Below are 24,057 nucleotides of genomic sequence, written 5' to 3' on the forward strand. Positions count from 1 at the left end.
CTAATCTGACCCACTACCTACACGGAAAGCAACAAAAAAAAAGTTAGAAGTCCTGCTATGAAAGGCAGCAATCAGTTTTACACCATTTACTTGAAAACTGCTCTGTGCTGTGTACCACACGTCCTCGGCATCCTCGCCAGAAGCTACTTGTCATTGGGATTTAAAGCGCAGCTGAAAAAACCCCTCCAAATCCAAAATAACAGAAGATGACATTGATTCACAACACGTGAAGGGCAGAGAGATTTCTTGTCAGGAGTTGGCATTACACACCATTAAAAAAAAAAAAAAAAGAAAAAAAAAGAAAGGGGTAAGGTATGCAAAATATGATTTCAACGACATTGCTGGAGCCCAGCTGCAGCATCGCCTGCCCGTCGGCTGCCAGTCCGCAGGTCTGAGACCAGCAGCAAGTAGCTCAGGTAGAAAATGAAATGTTGTGGGAAGAGTGCTTTCCTCCCTGACGTACCTGTTATCATCCTCCATGCTCAGCTCGTGCCTGATACAGCAACACCATGTTCCGAGGGCGAACAAGGTTTTTGCATTGGTTTCATCAGCTCAGCTCAGCAGCAGCGTGGTGTTTTCTTTCGTAGCAAGATTATATTATGGAGCAAGTGCTGGGAAAGCCAAAGAAAATGCTCAAGGAATGGGCCCGTGTGAACTTCATGAGGTTCAACAAGGCCAAGCACAGGGTCCTGCACCTGGGTCAGGCAACCCCCCGCATCAATCCAGGCTGGGGGAGGAAGGGATGGAGGGCAGCCCTGCCCAGAAGGACTTGGGGGTACTGGTGGATGAAAAGCTGGACCTGAGCCAGCAACGTGCGCTCGCAGCCCAGAAGCCAACCGTGTCCTGGGCTGCACCCAAAGCCGCGTGGCCAGCAGGGCGAGGGAGAGGATCCTGCCCCTCTGCCCCGCTCTGGGGAGTCCCCCCTGCAGTGCTGCGTCCAGCTCTGGAGCCCTCGGCACAGGAGAGACATGGACCTGTTGGAGCGGGGCCAGAGGAGGCCACAGAAATGATCAGAGGGCTGGAACAGCTCTGCTGTGAGGACAGCTTGAGAGAGTTGGGGTTGTTCAGCCTGGAGCAGAGAAGGCTCCGGGGAGACCTTGTTGCAGCCTGACAGGACTGAAAGGGGGCTCACAGGAAAGATGGGGACAGACTTTTTAGCAGGGCCTGTAGCGATAGGACAAGGCGTAATGGTTTTCAACTAAAAGAGGGCAGATTTCGACTAGATCTAAGGACGACATTTTTCACAGTGAGGGTGGCGAAACACCAGAACAGGTTGCCCAGAGAGGTGGTAGATGCCCCATCCCTGGCAACACTCCAGGTCAGGTTGGACGGGGCTCTGAGCAACCTGATCGAGTTGAAGATGTCCCTGCTCATGGCAGGGGGATTGGATGAGATGGCCTTGAAAGGTCCCTTCCACCCCAAACCATTCTGCGATTCTATGGAAAATATTCTTTAGGAGGCAAGCGGCTATTTTATTTATAGTACAAATGTTCTTTCTCAGAATAAATGCTGAGCTTCCTGCAGACCTGGTGCTCCCTCTGAGGCCCAGCAGGTTAGCAATACCCCAGCACAGCTAGTAGGTAATTTATAGGTATTTTTGTAAGATAAACGGCCTGAAACCCTCTGTCAGCTGCAGAACAAGGGAGGTGGGTGTTTGCTACTTTGGATTATATCCCCCATGAAAAGCTGTCAGACTCTGCCCATCATTTTGGGACTATTTTTGTTGCGTTTTAGTAGCTGCATCTTTCCAGCAAGGAGTGCCTCTGGGTTAGATATGGAGGAATGGCAGCAGAGGTAACTTGAACAAATATCCAGCAATATTCTCTCTTGCAGACTCCATCACCTGCTATCTGTTTTCATAAGCTACTTTTTTTAAACATGACTTTCTTCTTCAGAAAAAGTGCATGAGAAAGGGATTTTTTTTTTTTTTTTAAAGAGGATGACAGACTCACACAGAGAGCAAGGAGGAGAAGGTGCTTTGTGTCCTGCCATTTGAAGTGAAATGTCAATAATTTGGTAGGGGAGGCGGAGTTGGGTTTAGCTGCAGCAAAGCTTTTTGGCACAGCAACATGAAACAAGGTTCCCTAACACAGTTTCTAGGTTGACTTTTCTGAAACACCTGGTTTTCCAGCAGAAAGATGCCAAATTCAGGACAAACAAGCATTTGTGAAGAATGCAGTGAAATTCTATAAAAATTAATTTTATAGAATTTTAAAGAAAAACAGCTAGTTGAGACTTAAAACTGTTTTCACTTGAAAAATCCACTCCATGTTTTCTGTTCATTTTTGGTTTGGCATTTCATTTCCACCCGAATTGAAAAGTATACTTAGGGCTGTCCTGCCAGTGCTTTTGCTGGATGAGCGCACCCTGTTCCTGGCCGGCTCAGCGCAGCTCCCTGGAAGGCTCCAGGTGATGGAAGGAGTATTTGTACCTCTGCTCCGAGCTGCGTAACAGAGCAAAATCTATTGCTGATGAAAGAAACATAACAGCAGCCTAGCTGGGAGATGATCCTCCCAGCATAAAAGCAGCCAGATATTCGCTTCCCTGATCTCAATTGCCCCTGTTGGCTGTTTATTTTATTGCTTTGGACAACGGCAACTGTTTCATAATTAAAAATTACTGCTGCAATCACCATCACAGCCATGCAGCTCCAATGCAAAATTTCAAATCTGATGTTGGAAACAGTTTTTCCACCTGTAAGCGGCCATGGGGGTAGCAGTGAGATCCAGACAAGGCTGTGGACATTGGGTCTGATGAAACCCACAAGCATTATGCAGCAAAAATTAAGCCTGCAGAAAAGCAAACAGGAACAAGGAACACGCAGGATGGTGCCCGATGTCCCCAGTGATTTCCATGAAAGCCATCCACTAAATCCAGGAGTCTCCCTTTAAACAGACCTTTGGCATGTTTGTTCAGAGGAGCTACATGATTGCAAACATCCAAGCTCTCAGAAAACTCTCATGTAAGTTTACTTTGGATTCTTCCTCCCTCCTATGGGAGCCAAAAGGACTTTGGATGCTTTGTGGGACCAGCTGCCTCTGTTGTAGAACAGGAGCTGTACCGGAGCTGTGCCCATAGTCTGAAGCCAAGCACAGCCAGCACAGCAGGGTGGGACGGTGGACAGACACGGTCCCAACAGCCAAAAGCACAACTGGCTTCAGCATCCTGAGCCCAAGCTATAAATGTCTTGCTCAAGTACTTTTTATGCAGCCTTTCTATGGAAGCCCTGAGGAGTTGCTCAAAAAGCTTGCTTACTTACTGCAGAGGGTGACTTGACTTCTCATATTTGGCCAGCAGAAAGGGCACCAGACTGGCAGCTCAGCTTGCATGTGGATTACACATAGGTAGATGAAAAGAAAGGCCATCCGTTCATACCCAGCCCATCTCGCAGCACCACGGTCAAGATGCTCAAGTCATCATCGGAACAACCTAGTCTAGCAGAAAGAAAAACATTAGGCAGTTCGTTCACCAAGCTCATACTGATTTTTCAGTATGAAAAACATCAGGATGTTTTTCTGACCAGTGCAATTCCATTTTTCTCCAATACACCCAAATGTGGAAATACACTTTACTGTTTAAAAAATAGATTCCAGTCCCTGATACAATCCTTTCTCTCCAAAGAATGTACAAAACTCACTATAATATGCCACTGCTCTCCTGAACTTCCTGCATTATGTCAAAACAGAAAAGTAATTATTAATTACTTGCTGTCTACTATCAGCATTAAACAAATAAAATGTGTAACAATATATAAGAACTGTGGATGAAAAAAAGCATTTAAATTGACAGGTCTTCATGTTTTTCTCTATTTGTATTTACCATCCTTGGTTGACATCATGACCCCATTCTCCACATACAGTGAAAAGAAGAGCTATTTTCCTCCAAAATGGTATATAACAATTGCTAAAAAAGTCTAGCAAAACACCTCCTACACTAAGATTTAGTGGCTTTTACAGAAATCTCACTGAATCTTCAATCTATAGATTTTAATGTTAAAAATATGTTCTAAACAGAGAATCATTTGCCATTTCAGTAAGAAAATGAAGAATGAAAAAAGAAAACGATGAAAGCATGTGCAAACCCAGGAAAAAAACAACCCACACAAATTATAACTCTTCAGTTGTTATGCTAAAAGGTTAAATTATTGTACCTTATCTTAAAAAAAAGTTTCAAAATTTGAGTTTGCTTCAAATAGATTTATTAGACACACTGCCTTTTCTCCAGAGAAGGTAAATACGACTGCCTTATGACTTGTAGGTAGAAGTCTGTTTACTTTAATGATAAAAATTACAGAGATCACCACCTTAAAGAAACATTCACATTTTATTTTAAAAACAAACATTACATAAAACAACACACAAATTTTCAAGTTCTGAGCACCTTCTGGACCCTGCTGAGGCACAGATCGGGAAAGTACATTTGCACAGTCTGGAATAGCTCATTTTTTGCACACCTGACCTTCCTAATTCAGCTTCTGTCCTGGTTTTCTCTCCCTGCCCATATCAGGCTGCTCTCTGCCACTGTCACAGCCACAGGTGTTGGAAATGCAGCTGAACATCAGCACCACGTTAAGCTATCTTCCCCTCACTCCCATTTCCTTGTGTGTCCTTCTCTTACAAGTGTTTGCAGCAGGCAGAAGGAATGGTACAGAAGCCATTACTTTGGCACTCCAAAACCATAGGACAGGTTTTGTACATAGTTTATCCTCCCCAGGATGACCAATCTGGATTTAGCATCAAATATGACAAGTATCAAGGCACACAGCTACACGATGCAGTGGAACTGTGCTTCTAGGTAACAGGTATTACTTTTGCTATCAAGCTTTATGCTAGTAACTTACAAAAGATCGGGAGAGTGGATTCAACATTTCCCTCAAGAATTGATAATAAAATACTTTCTAAAAGACTATTTGGAGCATGGCATTCTTGTTGCTAGTACTCTTTGAGCACAGCAGCAAATTTCTCAATACAGAGCTACCTAACATTTTCAGAAAACAGATGCTGAGAAGGCACCATGTTACTTAGCTTTGCTTGAATGCAAAAGCTGACAATCTGACATTTGTAGATTGATCTAAAGGCTTTGGTTTTTTGGATAAATTTGAGTCCTCCGATTTCTGCTCCTGGTTCTTTTTCACTTCATCTTCATCAGCTGTAGGACGCTTTCGCTTTTTATCTTCTGCTAAATCATTAACTGTTCCTCCTTTTGCTTTCTCAGTCCACACCTTTGAAGAAAGTACATCATTAAACACAAAACTACAAATTAGGCCACAAAACTCACCACTTTATTTTATACACCTTCTTTCTCTGACTATAAGGAAGCACTGAAATAATTCCTGTTAAGAAATAAGGATCAAGTTCGGAAAAATTTCCACGCTTTCCTTTTTTGTAGCATCACAGAAGGGTTTGGGTTGGAAGGGACCTTTCAAGGCCACCTCATCCAAACCCCCCTGCCATGAGTAGGGACATCTTCAACTCGATCAGGTTGCTCAGAGCCCCGTCCAACCTGACCTGGAATGTTGCCAGGGATGGGGCATCTACCACCTCTGGGCAACCTGGGCCAGGGTTTCACCATCCTCACTGTGAAAAATGTCGTCCTTAGATCTAGTCTAAATCTGCCCTCTTTTAGTTGAAAACCATTACACCTTGTCCTATCGCTACAGGCCCTGCTAAAAAGTCTGTCCCCATCTTTCTTATAAGCCCCCTTTAAATACTGAAATGCTGCAATAAGGTTAGAACAGCATTTTGTAACAGCATTCTCCTTCAAAACTATACTTCATTCAAGCCTGTATATGAAATTGAAGCTCTTAATTGTCTTTCTGGACAAATAAGAAACCCCAAAGGCTTTAGAACAAATTTAGGCCCCAATGAATTAAGCCTGGCTACGGCACTTTTAACTCCTTCCTTTCTCTTTTGTTACTTCTTCAATGATTACATTTCTCTCACATGCCTCTCTTTGGAAAAGCTGCTTTCTGACATTACTTATTATTGAGATAGTTTATATTTTCATAAAGTATATCTCATAGATCATGGCCCAATTCAAAACTTAAGTCCATGAAGATGGAGAACAGTGGAATTTAAAGAAAAAATTCCTAACTGAAAATAACCAAGGGATTCCTTGGCAGAAGGGGGGAAATTCTTAGAAAAACAGAATTAGAGAATGCTTTCTTACCATTCTTTCTTCTGATGACAGCATTCTAAATCGACTCATGCCTTCTTTTATTACCTCTGCTTCATCCAGATCAGGATTATCTGTCAAAATGTTTGCTCTGTTCTCTTCTAGCCACATCTGGAATCCTGTCTTTGGTCTAAAAAACAAGCACATAAAAATTGTCCGTTTAAGAAGGTTATAGGAAAACAATATCCCTCAAAACAACATTTCTAAACAACACCTAACTAGACTTTTTTGTTCTTGAAAGAAAAGACATATATAGTCAGCAGTTTGCTTTCTCCTATTGCAGTACGCTTAAAGAACATGCTGACAAGGCAAGACTAAGTCAAGCATTTTTATAAAAACTGTGATACATATGGAGATTTAACATTTCAGTTTTAGAATGACAAAGCATAATGATTCTCTTCTTTCTGACAGGGTCCCATCAACCTAAAAATAGAGCACATCTATTAGCATGTTTCAGATAATCCTTTTCACAATTCTCCTTGCCACTTGTTTTAGAACATTATCTGTAAAGGTTAATGAAAAGAATGCTAGTCCAAATGAATAATAATTACCTTCATCTTCCTCAGTTAAATGAAGTCTAAATGAAACGTGATTATAATAATGCAAGTTTCATGAGGGCTGGGATTGTTAGAAAATACATCTGTTCCAGAAGAACAAAACAGATTAGAGTCTTAGCTAGGAAGAGTCATGCTCCTTAAGTGATGTAAGTTTTTTGTTTACTTTCTTTTTTAAAAAACATGCTACAATAAAGCTTTTACACTTTCATGTAAACCCCTTAGCTTTTAGACCTCCTTTGAGATTTGCTAGAGACGCTTAATACTTTAAGTATTTCCTATACTTGGAAGTGGCACAGCAGCACAGTTTCATTTGTTGTTTAAAAGGTCATTATCAGATGTGTAAAAAGTATCAGGGCAAAAATCATTGCTTAGAGCCCCGAAATTACATTTTGCGTCTTTCATTTATTATTCACTCACGCATGTATTTGTCTCAGGCCGAAGCAAAACTTCTGCTTTGAATAACAATGCCATACACACTGGGAAAGATTTAATGAACAGAATGCTTTTCTCTGTTCTTTCACTGTGATTGTAATGTGGCAATCTGGAAATCCAACTGCTGTGTTTTATGCAGGTTTGTTTGATAACGTGCATAGTATAAGTAGCAGTTTACTAAATCTCTGAAGTGACTTCATACAAACACGACAACTTGTGAGCTAACACGTTGATCTTGATGTTAAGCTACTTCAGCCAGTCCAACATGTTCAGAAACAAAATAGGTTTTGGACTTGCTATTCTATCAAAATTGGAACATGGCATTGAGATGAGAGTGTCCACTGACCTTTTGTTTTCAGTATTCTCCTGTGCAGTGACTTTGACTTCATAAGACTCATTTCCTGCTTTTTCTTCTCTTTCTTCCACTGTTTTTTCACTAGAGTTAGGTGTACGAGGCTGGAAGAAGGAGGCTGCTAAAGCCTATAGAAATTGAGGTATTAAAAAAAAAAAAGAAAAAAGACGACAGAAAAAAGGTAAGAACACCCCACTCAGACAACACGTACCATGTAGCCTAACAAAAATCAAGCCTTTCCTAAAGACATAATAATCTCTTGCATTACTATACCATCTAATCCATTCAGTTTCAGCACAGCAGATGTTTATTTAATGTTATTTAAAATAAAAGCACAAGATTCAGTGCAAAATATAATTTCTACAGCGGAATTTTTTTTTGCTGTTTTATGTGCTTTTATAGTTTCTGCAGTATGCTTAAATGAACTTTGCCATCTAAGATGCTTTTCTCAATCAACAGGGTTTCATACTTGATAAAAGCTGGTAAAATCCAATTTACTGTTCTTTGCTCACCGAAACAATGTAAAAAGACTAGAACCATTACCTGCTTGGACTTAGGTTTGGGAATCAGAGGCTTTATAACTGGAGGGTTCTGCTTGTTTACAGCTCGACTGCTAGACAAAGAAGTTTTCTTTGAGTATTTGCTCATAGTGTCTAGAACATTTGCTGAGGGGACCACTGTGTCCTTTTTGTTAGATGACACCTAGCAAAACAAAAAAATAGACATTTTATTCCTTTTCTGTCATATTCCCTCCTCTGTCCCTCCAAAATGTCTGTCATAGTTATATTGTAAACTTTAGATATAATAATCTGTTGTGATTTTCAGAACACCACAATCAAACCATTTGCAAAATTCTTACCTTGAAGGGATTCACTCGTCCTTGACTGCTTGATGCAATTACAACTATTTCATAGGAAAGAAAAAAGAATGTAAAAATGTGTGCATGTGTGTACACACACACACATATATAAATCTATGGAGCAATGTGCACATTTTACATGAGTAGATGAAACAACATTAGCCTCATTTCCAAAGAACAAGGCTAACACTCCTTTTATGTGTTTCAGCCTCTGTTCACTGAAAATTGAAGAGGAGAACTAAATCAAAGGCATCAACTACTCCATGCCAATGAAAAGAAGGTCCCATCACGCTTGAAAGTGGTCAGATAAAGAGAAAGACACTTTAATAACCCCATAAAGGTTATACTATATGTGCTTAGCCATTATTAGTCATCAAAATGACACACAGAACCAACAGTTTAAAATACAAATCCACAGGAAGACCCAGTACTTCCTCCACTCCCAAATCCGTTTCCACTCCTATTATTCTTGCTAGAGGGTTGGCAGGAGAGAAGCAGCAAGAAGCAGCAAGAGGTTGCATTCTGTTCCCGCTTGCTGAGACTCACAGTTCTACAGCAGGGTTACTAACTGTGCCCTGTAAGTGCAACCAATAAATGTGCCTATAATTAGTAAAACAAATCAATTTATCATTGTTCCCATTTTCCCCTGTCCCAAAGAATGCCTTCATGACATAGCCAGGCAGACAACTGATTCACCATTTGGAACAGCTAAGGCAATCAGCACAGTGTTATGGAACATCATTAGTTAATGAAGACATCAACAGGAACAGGGAACCTCTTAAAAACATGAGAACAATATTGAGTGCAAGTTATCACTTGACAACACCGTTATGCCCTAAATTTTAGTAGTAATGGGAGAGCGGAGGATAGAAACAGGAGCAGGTATTGTAAAGAAAGACAAGGTTGTCAGCCTGGAATAAATGGAGATTTACTCACCAGACTTTGGGGTAGTGACCTCTGCTGAAGTGACACCTTTGGAGAAAGGATTTGGCCCTTCAGAACAAAGAAAGAGGTACATATTTAAGTGCAATAAAATGTAACAGCATAACTTGCTAAAAAACAAAACCCCAAGCAGACAAGCAAGTTATAGTAAAGCAATCAATATTTTGAAGCACAATTCTCATTTTCAAATTGTACATAAATTTTTACAAAACCATGTTATCTTTACCATATTTTACTTAAAGACTTGTATACTTATTCCCTAAACCTTAAACTTATTCCTTAAAGTGTGCCCAGCAAACTACTTGTCTATCAGTTCAAATCCTGCAAGATCTGAGCTGAAACCAAAGTAACTATTTCACAAGGTGACCCAGTCCACTAGAAATAGTATCAGACAACAGAAAAACTCCTCAAAGGTCCCTCAGTTACTGAGTACAACGCCCGAGCAAGCTGCTACAGAGCAGATGATATACGCTAAACATGTTACTCTGCAGTGAGTGCAGGCGCAGGCTGGAACATGCACCAGCTCACTCGGGTAGGCACTACCACTCACATCCCACAGGGAATTCCAGGTAACGGGAAGCCCACAGGCAGGAGTTACTGCATGTCACCCCGTTATTCCTGGGCATTTTTTCCCATGTCAATACCCAAATAAGACAGATCTGAAACTACCAGACCTGTTCTAACTAGGTAGCAGAAAACCTAGTCCCTGCTACGGTTGCAGAGTTTCAAACTCAGTGAAACGAATGAGATTATTTTCTGTTTACATAAGTGGCTTCTAAACCAAATCTCCTGTACCTCACCTGTGGTGCCCCTTGACTGATGGTGTGCCTGTTTTTCCTAAATTTTACATCAGAAGAACAAAACAACAGATAGAAAACCCTGTTGTTTGCATACTCCTATAGACTGACAAGTTTATCCAAACTACAAATTATCTGGGAATTTTTTAGAAATCCTTATTAAGTCTGTGAAAGACACATCTAGATAACTTCCAGCCTATTCAGAGAATATATTTTTCTTACTCTGTTTATGCACTTCTGGTGTTTCTTCTACTTCCTCGTATGCATCAGTTTCCTCAGCATCTTCCATTTCTTGGTCCTGCCGAACATTTCTGACAGGCAGCCGACTCCACTCCGTGGCAGAGTTGCTGTAACTAAATGGAAGGAATTCATCAAAAATGAAGCGCTCACGACATTCAGAAGGAAAACTAGAACAAAGGAAGGCTAACTTACTTAGTAATTTAGGAAATTAGAACAATAACATTTGACATTTATTTGCATTATACCTCTGATTAAACTGCGATGATTACCAAAAATAAAATAAAGATTCATTAACCAATTCAGTTCACTCTGAAACACCAAGTGCAGTTGCCTGAAGTGGTACTCATGTAGTTTTAAAAAGGACCATACGTGGCTATGAAACTGCCCAAAAGTCACACTCATTTGAAAGTACATGCACTGGTTTTCAAACAACTCTGCACACAAGAGCAAGCACCTGAACAGAAACACCTTTTTCCACCTTCAGAGTACATCTCTATTGTTGCTAGAACACTTGGCTGCAAATATAAATGTGAACATAAAACATCCTCTGTAATCTCCTTTAAACACATATACCTCCAATATCATAAATAATACCAGATTGCTATTCTGCATACATGAATGCACACACAGGTGGTAACATGGATGCATATTTTCAGTCTGAATCTTAGGAAGAGAGTTTTAATCTTTAATCTGATTATTCTCTAAATTCCCAGTATAATAATACACACATTTATTGCATTTCCCTCCTAATCTTTGCTGATTACTAAAATCTGTGTGTATACATAAACAAAAGGTTCATTTCTTTCTACCAGAATGTCAGTATTAGATTAATCTGGCACTATGAACAATATAGTCTTTGTGATAAATTTTAACCCTCAGAGTGGCTGAAGTTGCAGACACGGGATTACAGCTTCCACGCATGATCCGGAAGAACAAGGCAGAGCATTTAGAAAGGAGTTTTAAATGTACAGTTTCACACAGAATAAGGGAAAGGCTACAGATAAGTTCAGGGACTTAATCACTTCCTCTTGCTTAAATAAGTTCCAAACTTCATACTTAAAATTGCTATGGGAAGACATTGTGTCCAACAAAACATTATAACTTTTTTTTCTGCACTATCAGGCTGGTGGTTAGCAACTATTTTCCTTACAGCTGTACCATACAGAGACCAAGCAAGAACACAGCACTTCTGTATGGTCTATATTTTTCAGAAAACACACACACCTTTTGCCTCATTGTGCTTGACAAAGCAGATGGAGGTAGGAGAGAAAAGGTAGATAGCACAGATACAGAGGGGGGAAAAAAATGCATAGCAAACCTGTAATATTTCCATAGTTTTGAAGAGCTGGGATTAGTTAGGAGTGAATAAGAGTAAACACGATACATCGACATGGGATACTGAAAGAGGGGAGGGCTGCAGAAAGAGAGAAGGATTTTAAGATAGGTGTGGAATGAAGTGAGGTAGAAAGACTGAGGCAAAGAGAAAAAAATAGGTTGGAGTCAACCAAACCACCCAAGCTAGGGAAAGGAGGGGGAGGGTGGAATTCAGAAGGGAGAAAGTTGGTATTGAGTCTGCTTTGCCTCTGAAACTGTTGTACACAGACATACAGTAAGCAAGGAGTGGAGATATTTCCCTTTGTGTTAGTACCCTGGTACTAATGAATCCTCACAAGATATCAATAAGAATGTACCATCTTAGATGTACAATTTATGAGTAGAGCAGCACAAACTGTTACTTCCTAACAAATACATTGCAAACTATGGTCCAGAATAGCAAAAGTGCATCAACTGGACCAAAATGTTAAAAGATCAGTAAAAATGTTCCCAGGTTTTTAATCACAGAAATTTGTGTTACCCAGCATTCAAATGCTGTCGGAAATCCTCTTCCTCCTCTTCATCTTCCGGTGCTGTTGCCAACTCACTTGCTTTCTCTACAGCCATTTCACTAAGTCGCTGAGCTAAATTTAGTCTTCGAGAGCGAGAAGCATACTTGATGGCTAAACTCACAACGTTTTGTGTCATGAGGTCAGCAAGTTCCACACAACGAAACTCACGCTCCAGTTTACAAGAAAGCTGAAAGGAAAGAAGGCTTGAGAGTTACGCAGTTCACTTACACAGCTGTCTCAAGACTCTAGGACCAGAACATTATGGTCTTGGTGGATTGAATGGATAAAGACAAACCACCAACAGTCATGAACTGTGTAGCAAAGAAAAAGGTCTTTTTTTTTTTTCCTTCTTCCTCCCACCCTTCATACTGATACGCAATACCAATATTAACGTGCAGTCCACCTCTTATCATAGTCTGTGAACTAGCTGGATTGCTGGTCACTAGCCATAACTCTAATAAGAGGAATCACATCAAAATTTACATCAAGCATCATCGACTCAAAATGAAACCTCAAGGATTCTTTCTGGTTTTTAGTTGTTTGTACTTACGGCAAACAGTTTCATTAAAAGTTCTTGCTGTTCTTTCACTGACTTATTTTTTGCATTTTCATCAAGTTCATAGCCATTTTTTGATAAGTAATCCACATGGTTGTGAAACACAACAGAACGCCAGTATTGTTCCTGAAAAAGGGAGAAAGATGAATGCTGGAGGTCAGAGGGAGGAAAAAAGCCCACGACTCAATGCCTAACAATTTACAAAGTATTTTATCGATTTCCTTCCTTTCATCTTCTAATGAGGGTAAGGGGTGGACAATTCTCTTTGAAAGCCAACGCCTACTGAGACAAAAATAGATCACACCAACCACCACCTGTATACAAACTGATCCAAACAGTCACCATATGTTAAATTCCATTTATATTACAGGCTTTCAGCAGGATAAGACCTACATGTTCACCAGTATGCCACAAGGACACACAATTCTAGAACAAGTTGATTATTTTATTTTATAACTTCTGCCCCACAGCAAATTGGAAGTATTCCATTACAACTCAGTAACTGTAGGAGTAATCATCATCTGTGAGACAGGTAAACAGAAAATATAACTCTCGTTGTTCAGGGAAATACTAGTATGGCTATTAGACCAGGCTAGCTCTGTTACAAAATAATTATACGCTTATTCAAAACCAGTATGTTTTCATCAGATTGGAATAATCCGCTGCTTTACCTACACAAAAGTACATATTCTCTCAAGCTGAATTAACAGTTCCTGGAATTTCCCTTCTATTATTTTGGGGGTGGGGGGGAGGGAGGGGCCTGTGGAACACATACCCCACTAAATAAAGAACAAAAATACTTGAACCAAACAAGAGAGAATTAATTAAAAATGACAAAGTATTTATTACTGAAACTTACCTACACTTCTATCAAAGAGAATAAATTTCAAATAGCATTAAACTATCACTAAGGTTGAGGTTACAATTTTATATCCATTTTCTATTTTGTGCACTACAGCTGAACCCCACAAGATTGAAATATTTAAACCTATAAAAAAAATCAAAGCGTAAATACAGATATTCTTCTAGAAGTTCTCCATGGGTACATCTTGCTTGAACCAGCCTCTACCTTAAGGAAGTAAGTCAACCCTGAAGGCCTATGTTTTCAGAGTGATTATATGCATTGGAGCACTTAGTACATCTTTCAAAGAAACACCTGCCAAAAATTTTGTTATGCCTAAAATATTAGAAAACAGGCACCTTCAAGAGAGTCTTGATTTGGACCCCACAATGTGGTGCTTCCTACAACATTAATCACTACCCACTAAAAAGTAAAACTGGATAGGGTGAGAAAGACTTCATTGGGCATAAATAGGTCATGTGTAAATATAACCTTGCAACAGCTCTAACAGCTTTATTTTGTATTCCTCTAGAAACAGTTGTGAACCAAACCGAAAGAGCTATACAAAACACTGAACCTCCTTAGCCACATGTCCTACTCGGAGTTTGTACAACCCCCTTTCACAGTAGAGATGATTAATAGGAATCTTGTATAATCCCTACTATGGGGACATCTGAGACTGTCAGCTGTGGACTCAACACCATTCCATACCTCCATCTGTCCCTTTTCTGTTGTAATTTGACAGTAAGGAAGTTTAAAAGACAATATTGCTACAGCAGGCCGTGGTAGCGTAGGAGGGAATCGGGCTCCTTTACAAGGAATACACCTGTGCAAAGGAAAAAAAAAAAAAGACACATACAAATCTCATCACCTACAGTCACCAGTTGTTCTACATCTAAATCATGTCTCCTAAGAAGCAAGATACTTAAGAGAATTTGTTCTTTAAAAAGTAGTAATTAAATTGCTGGCTTAAATATAGCAATATGTAAGATTGCATTATAAAGGGTTATTTTTACCTTGCAACCATTAAAAGATTTCAAAACCAGCAAAGTACATGCTGCTCTTGTTCACACCAGAAACCCCAAACGTGGCACATAACAGACACAGATCTCTATCTCACACAACACGCAATTTACCAGCTATTACAAAATGTAAATGCAATTTATTAACATCAAAAACCATGGAACAACCGGAGGCCACTGGAAAAAGAGCAGGCACGTGTACCATTTATTTTGATGAGGGGTTTTGGACTTCGTGAGGAGAGTGCTATGTTCAGAAACACAGAGGAAAGGAAAAAAAAAAAAAGCGGGGTGAAACAGATAAGCATATACTAAAAACGTAGGCTTACTGTTTCATTATATTTAAACTAATACTTCCTAGTAACAATCACTTAAGCAAAACATTGATTGGGGAAAAGCTGTATTTCCAGCAGCACCAATGAAGCATTGACAAATATGTCTGGTTTTATAAGCTACTGTTTCAGACACTAGGGGAAAAAAAAAAAGAACAGGAAGCATTAGTGTTCTGGCTATCTGTGTTAATTAAGGCATATGGTGTTTCTACAACAACCCTTCCCCCTTCTTATCTTTAATATGCTGCTGGCTTGGAATAAATGTTCTTTGCAACTCAGAGAGCAGCACTCTCTTTCTTGGAGTAGAAGGATAAAAAAACCTCATGATGACAGACTCACAGTTGACCATCCCATCAATATGATGTGTCCTGCACGTTTTTGGTGCATTTTCTGGAGGCCAACATTAAGTAATGAATTGGAGGAAGTAACAGACAGTGAATTGACATTTACCAGTGATAGGAAATCATTCCCTTATTAAAAAAAAAGGGAGGATTACAAAGAACATCACATAATTTACATAAAATGCAGTCTCCCACAAACCTCTACAACGGTGTATGACTATCAAAGTAAAAGAGCCTCAATTTCAGTAAAATATGTGAGCTGATGGATTCTGGCCTGGTAGGAAAAGGACACAGATCACTGAATAGAGAGGACTACAACCAAAGCTTAGCAACTGAAGATCTAGGATGCTTGTTACAATACAGAAAGACAGTTATTTAGACATCAGCCCTATCACATTTTATAAAGTAATGGCTAACTCTCAGCTAAATATTTGAGCCATTTTACATACAAAGTTGTTCTTCATGGCCACAGTTTAAATATGAATATAGTAACAGACAGTTCTGATTTATCTATGCCTAATGATGTTGATTAGTTACATGAACTGGATTCTTCTCAAAGGGACAAAAGGGGAAAAGGTAGCTAAGCTAAACCAATCAACCAACCAAAACCAACAACAAAACACAAACCTCACCAAACCCCTAAAACACATCAACAGCAGAAGCAGATTCCTAACAGCAACCATAACTTTTTAGTAGGTTTCTGTAGCAAAATACAGTCTTATGAAGGTGTCTGCACTTGTCTGTCTTGTGTAGCTACAATTAGTCAGCTACACATTATAAAACTCCAATGAGTTTATTCAGAACAAATTTACTAGTGAAACGTCCATGCAGAATTAAATTTATGAACTAGATCATTTACTGTGCATATTTACCAGCCACCTGTTTTAGTAAAAGTTGTTTCCAGTTTCCCATAGTAAAAAGCGCTCTATAAATTAAAACTAAGACAAACAAAGCATTGCCTTGTGAAATATCTGACCTGAGCTGCTGGGGATTTTCATGGATGCCAACTACCCAATAATGATCAGATTTTCCTTTGCAATGCTCTCTCGTGTTACACACTGGAATCCAAGTATTCCCCAGTCCTCGGTTCAACATCCGCACGATTCCCTCAGAATCCACGTAACAAGGGGTACCTGTTTGTTACAAAGGAAAACAATTATTGTGACAGGCAACTAATTACAACACAAGTAAGTTTGAACTATTGGATACTGCTGGTATGATGGTTTACATATCTTAAGTACAACACCCTCTCACCCAAACAGTACAACCTAGCTGGGAAAAACTAGTTTCCTTAGAAAGATGCGCCACCTTCTGATAGTCAAAGCTACTGCTAGTCAACTGACAAGTTCAAATTTGAAAATATTTAATGAAGAAATCAGATTCATATTACTTGGGTAGATTCCCAAAGAAAATTAGCTATTTTACAATTACTTTTTCTGGTTATCATAAAATCTCCTCCCAAGTTACCAACTTTTGGGGGGGCGAGGGGCTTTTGCCGAGACAGTCGAATATGCCTATTATGGTATACTAATGCAGTTTCTTTCTTTTTGCTGAGCAAGGCAACCAATTGGGAAAACAAGTTCTGATAACATTCAAGTGTATTCTATTCGTAGTGGAAACATATTGAAGATTTCTGATAAATATTTTGAAAGAATAGAAAAGTAGAATTTTGTTTAGCATTGAGGAGATGGGGAAAAAAAAAGTCTAGGTCCCAAGATCACCATTGGGAATGATGACTAAAAGGGAATTAATTAGCCAAACTCTTCTCCAAAATTCCCACAACAGTATCAAGATTTCTCAACATCACTCATGCAGGTATTTCATACCTTCTGCAGAGAATCCAACCCATACCAAATAGGACTTCTTTGTAAGAGAAATAGGGTCTCCATGCAAAATTTGTTTTTTCTTTTTTCCTAGCTCCATCAGTTGTACTCCAAGGCACTGGTCCCCATCAAACCCAGTACCTAGCAAGAAGTTGTTCAATGACTATGTTAGAAAACAAAAGCATTGTCTTGTCTCTTGGCTAAATTTAAGTTTTGAATCAAAAACTAATTCTAATACAGGGTTATCTGCTGTCAGACAAGCAACTATTTGTTGTTTTGGACATAGAAAGCATGCATAACAACTACTTCCTTAATTTCCTATAGTAATTCACTCTGGGATATCTGAAACCCATGTTTAATCTAGTTAATGCCACTGTTATAAAATTCTCCCCTTCCCCACAGGTTAATCTTGGCATCCCAATATAAAACGTAGGCTTTGCTGTCAGATGTCAAACATGCGTGGGTTGTGACAGTAGAAGCACCATCAAGAAGAGAAGAATGATAAGCATCAAGAAGAAAAGAAGCAGGAGGATAAGTAAAATACACCTGGTGACTACATACAAATCAGGCAGTGTCTGAAGCCAGTTACAGACAAGGACTGAAAACATAACCCCCGTTGAAAAAAGAAAGAAGGGAGAAAACTACCTCTGTGATAAATAATCATCAACTGCTCTCCATGTCCTGCCATGGACACCACTGGACCTGGGAGACTGAAGATCTCTTTCTGAACTCCTCCAATTGTAAGCACACGAACTAGCAAGGCCCTAGTGGCACAAGCAGCCCAGCCTTGACCTAGACAGATAGCCTCAATGTCTTCATCCTTTGGCATATCTACTGTCCACTCCTTATTTGCATCCCATGAGCCAAAATGAATGCAGTGGAGCTTGCTAAAGCAGAGACAAAGAACAATAGTAAAATATCTCAATGTGAAGAAAAAGTCAGTATCTGAAAAATACACCAATATATTACACTTTTACCATAGACCTGGAATCTGTGATGGTCATAGAAAGGAACTACAAATTATAAGCCGTCGTTTGCACAGGTGTTACTCTTATTACTCGAGAACTGAAGAGCCAGCTCAACCTCCAGCACTGTAGATTTAAAGTCTCTAAAGCCTGAAGGAGAGACAGTTTAGAGATCTGAGGGGAGATTTTTTAGATGGAAACAGGTAAGTGTCCTGCTTAAATAACATTAATAAGAATTGAAGGTGCTCAGTACCCCTGAATATCAGCCCTTGTAAGTCTGTCATGTTATGCTATCTGTCAAAGGGGAAAAAAAAAATTGGGAACTTCAGTGCTGCCATCTTAATTGAAAACTGCCCATGACCAATTCACAGACACTGCAGCTTTTGATAATTACCCACTTCCATTGAGAAAAAAAACCTTGAAATTTTCAGAGTTAGACAACCAATACCTACAAATAATACCTTTAAAGATAAAGGGTGCTTTTAAACTTATCACAATGCTGTATGTGTGAAAATAAGAGTTCTTTCTTCAAGATATTTCCACAGAAATTGGCAATAATATATCGTTGCTATTGTTCTTAAATGCAAGAACAGAGTCTAGCTGGCCACGCTGCTTAAATCTTCCTATGGTTTCATAAACTTGTGTTCTTCACACTTACAATTCCTTGGGTATCTCCAAACATGTCTCCTTAGCAACAGTGTGAAAAGAAATAGCATAGCCCTTATGATTTATCTTTGATCTGAGCAAACTGAAAAACTATTGTTGATGTTTACAATTTCCTTTGAGCTAGCAATGCATGAAGTTTCCAGTATATATATTTGGAAAAGAGATTAAAAAAAAAATCCTCAGGAAACAAAATACATCTTTCGATATTCTTGAAGTCTTCAAGTGGGTGGATGTGAAAATCCTCCTCGAAAGTGGTCCCATAAATAAAAAGCACTATCAAAAGACAAAAATCTCAAAAAGTTATAGAAGCTGAAATTAAAAGCCAAAATATTTGAAACAAGCTAAGTGTAATTCCATACTATGGGTTTTACAGAGCAAGGCCATGACTTACCTTGCAAGTTCCTCTGTACTCTCACAGGCTAGTAAAATAGCTTCAGTAGAAAGGTCAGCCATTGTGTGATTCAGAGAGTTTGGCAGGTGTGTTGCATGATGTATGGAGGTATCATGAAATTCGATATCTATAGCATTGTCTTGCTCATCATTGTAACAGCGAATGATACCAACAGAATTCCATACCTATGAAAGAGAACACCCCAAACACCCCCCCCAACAAATCAAGCATACTGCCCTAAAAGAGCCTGCTGTAACTTTCTCATCTGAAACAACAGTAGGTGGGAGGCTGGAGGAAGACTGAGGACTTGTGTAGTCAGGACTTGTAGTTTCTAAAGCAGCTGAATTAGGCAGAAACTAGTTTCGTCCTCATTGCTTAGTCATCTTTCTCCTCACAAAATTAAGTGTGAAGAACTTGCAGTTAGAAAGAAATAGCGGGTGATTATTGTACAAGTCTTAAGAGCACAAAATATCCACAAGTTTTGGGTAAAAAATAATTTGAAAAAAGATTTGCTAGAATTCAATAGCACAGGTACAAACTGTATAGCTTGCTTTTGTCTTAAAGCCAAGTATTTATTTCTACACCAAAAGCAACCAAAATATAAAGCTTTGCAATCTTTGCAAAATTTGTTAATGCAATCTTTGCATTAACACAAAGCTACTTTCCACCATTTAGCTTCACACTGTGAATTATTAAAAAAGAAATCTTGGAAAAGATTAGATTAAGACACAGGAAGAACTGGACAATATTAACAAAGCAACTAGATCTACATAACCACACAGCAGTGAGATTTACCATGAAACGATGCATGAGATGTGCAGGAGTGGAGCCAGACTGGAACGGCTTTTGCCTGGGGGTTGGCATTGGCCCATCATAGAAAGGTTGTTGTGTAGATGATGGTGGTAAAGCTGGAAAGCCACCAGTCTGATCATCATCATCTTCTTTTTCAGGAAGATTGGAATTAGCTTTTATCATCCCAATATCTAGAAGTTTTTTTAAAAAATTACATCTTACACATACTATTATGACACAGCACAGGTAAAAATTTCAACCAGTCAAGAGTTCTTTGGAAAAATAAAGGCGGAACGTATGAGTAAAGGATGCTAAGAGGTCGTCCCAATAACAGCACTAAAGAGCTCTGGAAAATTAGTTCATTCTGTACCTAGTGAGTTGTCATCATCATCAATTATTGCTCGTCTCAGATGGCCTGAAGTTGGCATAAGGTCATCATCATCACCATCATCTTCATTAGCTCCAGCCTTTGGGGAAGACTGTGGTTCAATTATATCTCCATTTAAATAGTCATCATCTTCTCCATCAAACAGATCATTGTAGTCTTTTGTCACTGTACTGGCAACCTAAAACCAGGTTAACAATCATCATAAAGCTTCTTTTGGACATGGAATTCAAGAAACAAATTAACACACAAGGGGGAACTTTCAACACACAAACCAGAACGTCCAATATAATTTGGTTACCTAAATAATCATGTTAATTTAAGAAATCATTGGTACTGATCACCTTGTCATTTGGTTTCTTTCCATCACCGATATTTTCCAACAACCCCAGATTTCCTTCAGTATCTGTATAAGCAATTTGCCTATGTTTGGGGTGCCATGCCAGTCCACAAATTGAGTAATTTTTCTCATGCTTCATCCTAAAAAGAATAGAAAAGTAATGGATTTATAGTAAGCTTCTCAGGGCAGAAACCTCCCCAAGAGTTATTGTAAAAAGTGGTAGTATTTACTAGTATTAGAAAGTGGTTTTACAGTGATGTTTATAAAAAAAATATATAGCAGGTCTTCCTTTTCTATGGAGGAAATAATTTAAGCTTTTTAAAAAAAAAAAACCAAACAATCATATTCTTAAAACAACAGCTTCCTAATACATGCAGAAAAGACAAAGTACTTCCCCAGCAGTCATACATTCCAGAACCATCCAGTTATAAAAAGAACATTCAGTTGTTTCTCTTGTACCAAACTGATGAGTTGATCCTCTATCTTTTCCACCCTTTATTCTCACAAAAGAATCCTCCTATTAATTATTTACATAATCTGTCTTTAATTCTTAACATAGGTGTTACAGTAACAATCATGTTTCTTACCCAAAATATTCAGACAGATAAATCATCCCTTCTCTTCTCTACCTCACTTAATCATACTTTTTTTTTCTTTTGAAAGAGAGATGCTTTAGCTAACCAAGCTAAAGTGCAATTTGCGAGTTTGCCCTTTTTTGCCTACAGGTGAGGATGGCTGACTTATGCATCTGTATTTCCCTCTTCCTTTAGAAAATATATACTACTGCCAATGATCTTGGGGTTTGGGATGTGAGGAAAATTTGTTTCCATCAAAACTATCAACTATTAGATTAAAAAATAATAAGATATATTTGCACACAGAAAACTAGACTATGGTATGTGAACAAAATCCACATTCATGACCCTTCCCTATTCTATTTCTAAGAATGTAATGTTTCCGGATCCTTCTAGCTATGCAGAAAGGAAAACAGTACATCACATGAATCAGAACACACTTCTGTGCATACTGGATATGGTGGGGGAAGGCAAAACAATGCCACATTTCTACCTACCACCAAGAATTATACTCTGTTGGAAGCTGCTTCCTTGTAGAACACGGAAATTATATGGCAGCCCTTGAATTCCCTTCAGAATATGAACTGCCGTATCAGTGCACCTCACTTGGGCTGCACAAGAGAAGAACTCTTCTCTTGCTCCCTTTGCTCAAGTCTAGGCTGAGCTGTGGCCCTGCCTCCCAGCATCACCCAGATCCAACGCCGTTCTTCTGACCTGTGTGCTTTGGCTCCCTCTCTGGGTGTGTTCCCAGCCCCACCACCAGCTGAGAGACCATCTGTGAGGCCAGGTAAATGGTATTCTTCGATCTGAGCCTTCATATGTTGTCTCCTGGGGTGCTTGCTTTCAGTGGAACATTAGCAGCAAACTTATAGATCTGCCCTGTAAATCTTAGTAAGCCTTTTCAAGAGGCAGAGTTCTATATTTGCACAAAGAGGTTTTACAGAAAAGATAACAAAATTCTATTTCAAGAAAAAACATGTACTTAGGGATTTATGGAACAACACTGAATACCTCTCTATGCACTCCTGGGTTTCCACATTCCACACCACTATACTCCCATCCACGCTTCCAGCTGCCAGATACTGCCCACAAGGAGACCAGGCCACAACATTCAAAGGCTAAGGTAAAAATAGAGAAGAAAAAAAAAAAAAAAAAAATCAGTGCATACACAGCGTTCATATTCTGGAGCTTAAAACAGACAGATATTCTAGAATATAAAAAATAATAATTATGTTATTCAGCAAATCATATCCAGCCTCCTGTACTAGAGCTGGCTTTAGGTAGTTCTCTGCAAGAACCATTCTTTAAAGACGGCACACTTCCCCCCACACCCCTCCCGAGAATATCCATCTTCTGTCATTAAATGCTGCCATGAGGTCAAACACAACCTGATTCTAGACATGTAGACAGAAACATAATATATTTTGCAAACTCAGCACTAAACATAGCTTGCTTTATTTTGAACTTAATACAGTTCCATAAATTAAAATCCAAGACTGTATGTTCTGTATCTTAAAAGCACTAGGAAAGTGGTCCTCTTTAACCCAAATGTTTCCAAGCATATAAACAGGTCCAAAGAAAGAAGATGGCACAGGTAGGGCTACTATGTAGCTAAATTTCAGCTTAATAAAGTGAACAACTTGTATCTCCGTTCCGTACAGAAATAATACTCTTAACATTTTCCCTAAAAAGCTATGTATTTAGAGCAATTTGTGAAAACAGATGTTCTTCAGCTGCAGTTGGTGACTCACCAGTCTAGTGCGTTACTATAAATGAAAGAGGGGAACCAGAGCCACAAAGACATGTTTGACACTCATCTAGTATCTCTTGCCTTGTTCAGAAATGAAACAGAAAATGTGAGCAATCGTTACCAAGACGGGGCAGAGTGGTGGGGAAGAGATACTGTCCAGAAGGTAATTTCTAGCAGAATAACATTTAAATTATGGAAGATTTAGCAAGCACCTGGTTTATGTACCTACCTGTGTGATGAATGCATCTGACAGATCAAATTGACTATCCCAGGTTTCTCTTCTGTATAGTTTAACAACTTTATCTACAGGAATTGCTAGCAACTGTTCAAAGGAAAGAGGAATCAGACAATTTAGAACAAGTTACCTTTCAAACAGAACATTCAAATTGCATAGCTCCTTCATTCGGAAGTATTACAGTTGTGACTGCCTCAGTATTTAATGGTTCTCTAGCATCCTAGCAATGCCAACTGAGATGTAAAGAAAGCTGAAGTAACTTGAATTACAAGGTTCTTTAATGCTTTCCACATGCAACATAGCAAAGCATGTCTGTTTTTATTTTAATCTTCATTTCCTTCTGGCAGAAAACTGAAGATAATGACAGCTGCACCATAAGGTTAGAAGGTCTTTTTTATGAAACAGCCACCACACACATATAAATAGTTTTCAATGCTCTGAGCACAGGGCTTACATTCTCCTTCTCCGTCCCTCCCCAAACCTCTTTTGATCAGGTTACAATTTCTCAATAAGTCTTATTTGAATAGCTGGTTCCTGAAATAGCTCATTTCATCTCTCACAAAACTACATAGGCGTTACTGCCTGTTATTTTTTTAGGATTTGGGTTTTTTTAAAGACTTCTAACAATTTGCATTGGAAGAGGAGTACGAAAACTACTTAGAGAAAGAGAAAAGAATTAGCCTAAAAATTAAAAGTAAGGATATTGAAACAATTTGTACTGCAGGTGACATTCTCTTTCACAGAAAAGTTATACATGATGCTATCATAGCATCCAGGTATTTTGAAGAGTGTACACAGGTAGACAGA

General features: G+C 39.0%; 1 protein-coding gene across 1 annotated transcript in view; it reads right to left on the reverse strand.

Annotated features, from left to right (window-relative positions):
• Positions 1 to 5,020: 5,020 nt before the first annotated feature.
• WDHD1 (WD repeat and HMG-box DNA binding protein 1) overlaps positions 5,021 to 24,057 on the reverse strand; it is a gene marked incomplete at both ends in the record, with an annotated part of 29,151 nt that continues 10,114 nt past the window's right edge. Inside the window, 19 exons of the mRNA XM_082000802.1 lie at positions 5,021 to 5,221; positions 6,169 to 6,304; positions 7,510 to 7,643; positions 8,059 to 8,217; positions 8,375 to 8,418; positions 9,311 to 9,367; positions 10,336 to 10,466; positions 12,209 to 12,426; positions 12,790 to 12,921; positions 14,348 to 14,462; positions 16,305 to 16,461; positions 17,155 to 17,292; positions 17,797 to 18,038; positions 19,174 to 19,358; positions 19,969 to 20,156; positions 20,336 to 20,531; positions 20,695 to 20,830; positions 22,277 to 22,383; positions 23,245 to 23,337. Of these exons, the coding sequence (XP_081856928.1) occupies positions 5,021 to 5,221; positions 6,169 to 6,304; positions 7,510 to 7,643; positions 8,059 to 8,217; positions 8,375 to 8,418; positions 9,311 to 9,367; positions 10,336 to 10,466; positions 12,209 to 12,426; positions 12,790 to 12,921; positions 14,348 to 14,462; positions 16,305 to 16,461; positions 17,155 to 17,292; positions 17,797 to 18,038; positions 19,174 to 19,358; positions 19,969 to 20,156; positions 20,336 to 20,531; positions 20,695 to 20,830; positions 22,277 to 22,383; positions 23,245 to 23,337 (2,769 nt within the window). The remainder of the gene's footprint in view (positions 5,222 to 6,168; positions 6,305 to 7,509; positions 7,644 to 8,058; positions 8,218 to 8,374; positions 8,419 to 9,310; positions 9,368 to 10,335; positions 10,467 to 12,208; positions 12,427 to 12,789; positions 12,922 to 14,347; positions 14,463 to 16,304; positions 16,462 to 17,154; positions 17,293 to 17,796; positions 18,039 to 19,173; positions 19,359 to 19,968; positions 20,157 to 20,335; positions 20,532 to 20,694; positions 20,831 to 22,276; positions 22,384 to 23,244; positions 23,338 to 24,057) is intronic.

Source organism: Phaethon aethereus (genome assembly GCF_964289735.1).
Source record: "Phaethon aethereus genome assembly, chromosome: 5".
NCBI lineage: Eukaryota > Metazoa > Chordata > Aves > Phaethontiformes > Phaethontidae > Phaethon > Phaethon aethereus.